The sequence below is a fragment of the Anoplophora glabripennis genome, unplaced genomic scaffold (assembly GCF_000390285.2).
Source record: "Anoplophora glabripennis isolate ALB-LARVAE unplaced genomic scaffold, Agla_2.0 scaffold1993, whole genome shotgun sequence".
In the NCBI taxonomy this organism is placed as follows: Eukaryota; Metazoa; Arthropoda; class Insecta; order Coleoptera; family Cerambycidae; genus Anoplophora; species Anoplophora glabripennis.
In genome coordinates this window covers 13,031-15,867 of record NW_019418089.1, presented here as the reverse complement: position 1 = coordinate 15,867, position 2,837 = coordinate 13,031, and the positions used below count along the sequence as shown (strand labels likewise).

General features: G+C 35.3%; 1 protein-coding gene across 1 annotated transcript; it reads left to right on the top strand.

The window, feature by feature from the left end:
* The first annotated feature begins 866 nt into the window (after window positions 1-866).
* On the top strand, window positions 867-1,734 carry LOC108916329 (poly(A)-specific ribonuclease PARN-like). Its single transcript, XM_018722552.2, has 3 exons — window positions 867-1,050; window positions 1,106-1,340; window positions 1,436-1,734. Exons 1-3 carry the CDS (start codon window positions 926-928, stop codon window positions 1,535-1,537), a joined length of 462 nt encoding a protein of 153 aa, XP_018578068.1. The 5' UTR covers window positions 867-925; the 3' UTR covers window positions 1,538-1,734.
* Window positions 1,735-2,837: the final 1,103 nt, after the last annotated feature.

Here is a 2,837-nt window from a genome sequence, read left to right as displayed (position 1 = left end):
CCTTAGCAAAGCGCATCCCAGGCTGCATAGCCGCACTACCCTACCCAACCATACCACACATAAACATGACACTACCCCCGGGGTTTACACAGACGAGCCGGCGAAGCAAGAAGAGCGCCAGAAGAAAGGGCCCTAGCCGGCGGGGCCCAGCCAGGACAAAAGGAGGTCCCACAAAGCGCCTACACCGGCCGCATTTGCGGTCGGGGTAGACGACGGATGGGGCCCACCTACGAAGGCTGTCCAGGCCTACACGAGATGAGGCAGGATAAAGAGGGATAATCCCCCTCGATCCCAAATCATTGAGGCCAATTTCTAGCCATGGAATAATGGCGGCGACATTAATCTGAACACGGGGCGATTTTCGTATTTACCCCCGCACCCCAAACCCCTGCCCCACAAGGGGTGTCAGCAAACTCCGAAACCCCGTTATATAACATACGACCAACCAGAGGCGGACTGGCTAGATGAACAGGCCCGGGAAACATTCATTAAGCGGCCCGTTTTTTGAAAGAAAAATATTTTTCATCCTTCTACAGCGCGGACTGGCCCAAAATGACCGCGGCCTATCGGGAAACCTCCCTCTGCGACCAACACATTAAAAACAAAATTGGCCATTAATCCGATCACGGGAGATTTTGACACCAATCTCTCGGTCCACTATTGCAATTTGTTCAGTTCAGTTGTATTTAAAATTATTTTCATTTAACTAAACTAAGCAAGATAAAGGAGGGAAGGTAATTTATCAGGTTCTTATTTCTTGAAGAAAGTGGTTTAAGCCAAATTTAATGTATTTAAATCTAGGTCATTTTCGTAACTGTTTTGGACCCTAAAAAAAAATTATTCTGGCAGCACTGAAAGATGACAAATACATAACCTCTAAAAAGGTTTAATTTGTTTAACTGTAAAATCTTAATTAAAAACGAAAATGTCTAACATTAATATTAAAAATTTCTACACAAAACTACCCGAAATTGAAAACTCTATAAAAGATGCAAAATTAATATCTGTTGATCTAGAGTTTACTGCATTACACCCTCTTAAAACTCCTAGGTAAGTTCTCGATATTATTTGACAGACAATTTTTAATTGAATGTTTATATTTCAGTTTGTTTGATAGTCCTAATGAAAGGTACTCTAAATTAAGAATAAATTTAGCTCAGATAATTCCTATTCAAGTGGGAATAACTACATTTACCTTCAATCCAAATGATAGGAGTTATCATGGAAAAATGTATAACTTTTATATTTTACCTGCATGTTTTCCAACAATACAGAGGAGTTTTTATTTTCAGTCAGACACACTCAATTTTCTAAAACTACATAAATTTGATTTTAATGAGGTAAGTGCCTATATTTAATGTACCATTAAAAACTAAAGTAAACGGGTGTGGGTATTATGGTATTATGTACATATCATATTCCATTTGTTGTGCAGTGGGCCATTAATGTGACGAAGTACGGGAGATTCGACCAGGATGGCATACATATTTACTACGTATTTGAAAAGTATACGATAAACATTCTCAAAATTTGTTAAAAGAAAAATTATTATAATGACAAGCCTATTCTTTACAGGGAAATATTTTCAATAAATTACTGTGCTTTCAAAATAGGTCATTTCGTCCATATAAATTTAGCATAGACGACACAATCTTGTGCATCTAGTAAATATTTGTGTATGATAAGCAAGTGTCAATTGTGTTTACTTTTGTATACTTGTAATAAAATGTACAAATAAAACCAATCTTTAATTATGTTCATTTATTCATTAGAGATCCTTTTTGGTTTAAGGTAAAGAAATGAAAAGTTTTGATAAAATTAACCAAATTCGATTTCAGCTTTTACTAAATATATAATTTTTTGTCTTTTGACCTGTTCAGTGGTATTCTTGTCACTATAAAGATGGCGTGGTGTAGTGACGACTGTTGAAACTGACTGAAAATTAAACTACCTAGTCATATTTTGATGATGAAGCACTTAGAGAATTTTCATTATGATTAAATTTTGACCAGAATTATAAAAAATTACCTCTTGAAAAGCGTTGTACATATTTGTGCAAAATAATTTTTAAAGTCAAATATACAGGGTGTTAGTAAATAAGTCCGACAAATTTCAAGGGGTGATTCTACATGAGAAAATAATGGCAGTTTGCTTATAAACGTATGTCCACAAATGATTTGTCTTCCGAGATACGGGGTGTCAAAGTTTTTCTGAAAAACTGACGATTTAATTTATTGCTCTGAAACCAGTCGAGATGTGCAAATGAAATTTGGTGGGTTTTAGGAGGTAGTTATTGCGCATTTTTTGACATGCAATTAAAAATTTTATGTTCATCATTGGCGCGCGTACGGGTAATAATCAAAATTTGTTTAAAGAAAAAATGTTACGCCACTGAGATATTACAAATTAAAAATCATTTTTGAATTTCTCGTTCAATTTGTGACAAAAAGTCTCTTGCCTTTTCTTCGTATGGGGCGCCGTTTTGATGCAAAAAAATAAAACATCTTAACGCGTATTTTTTATTTCTTTAATACATTACCTAGTAGGCTACTGTCAACATTTGTCTGTTAAATACGAATATTTTTAAGAAATGTCAAATTAGCGTTTCGTCATTATTAATTTATTAAGCTTTTAGTTTGCTATAACATTAGTGTTAATAAGTAATTAATTTTTCTTTTATCGAAAAGAATGGAAAATTTTACAAATGCGGAATTGTCAGACATGCATTTTGTCTATGGTCGAAGTAATGGAAATGGTCGGCAAGCTCGACGATTGTATGCTGAGTTGTATCCAGGACGTAGGGTACCTCATCACACAATATTTGCTCGTCTTCATCA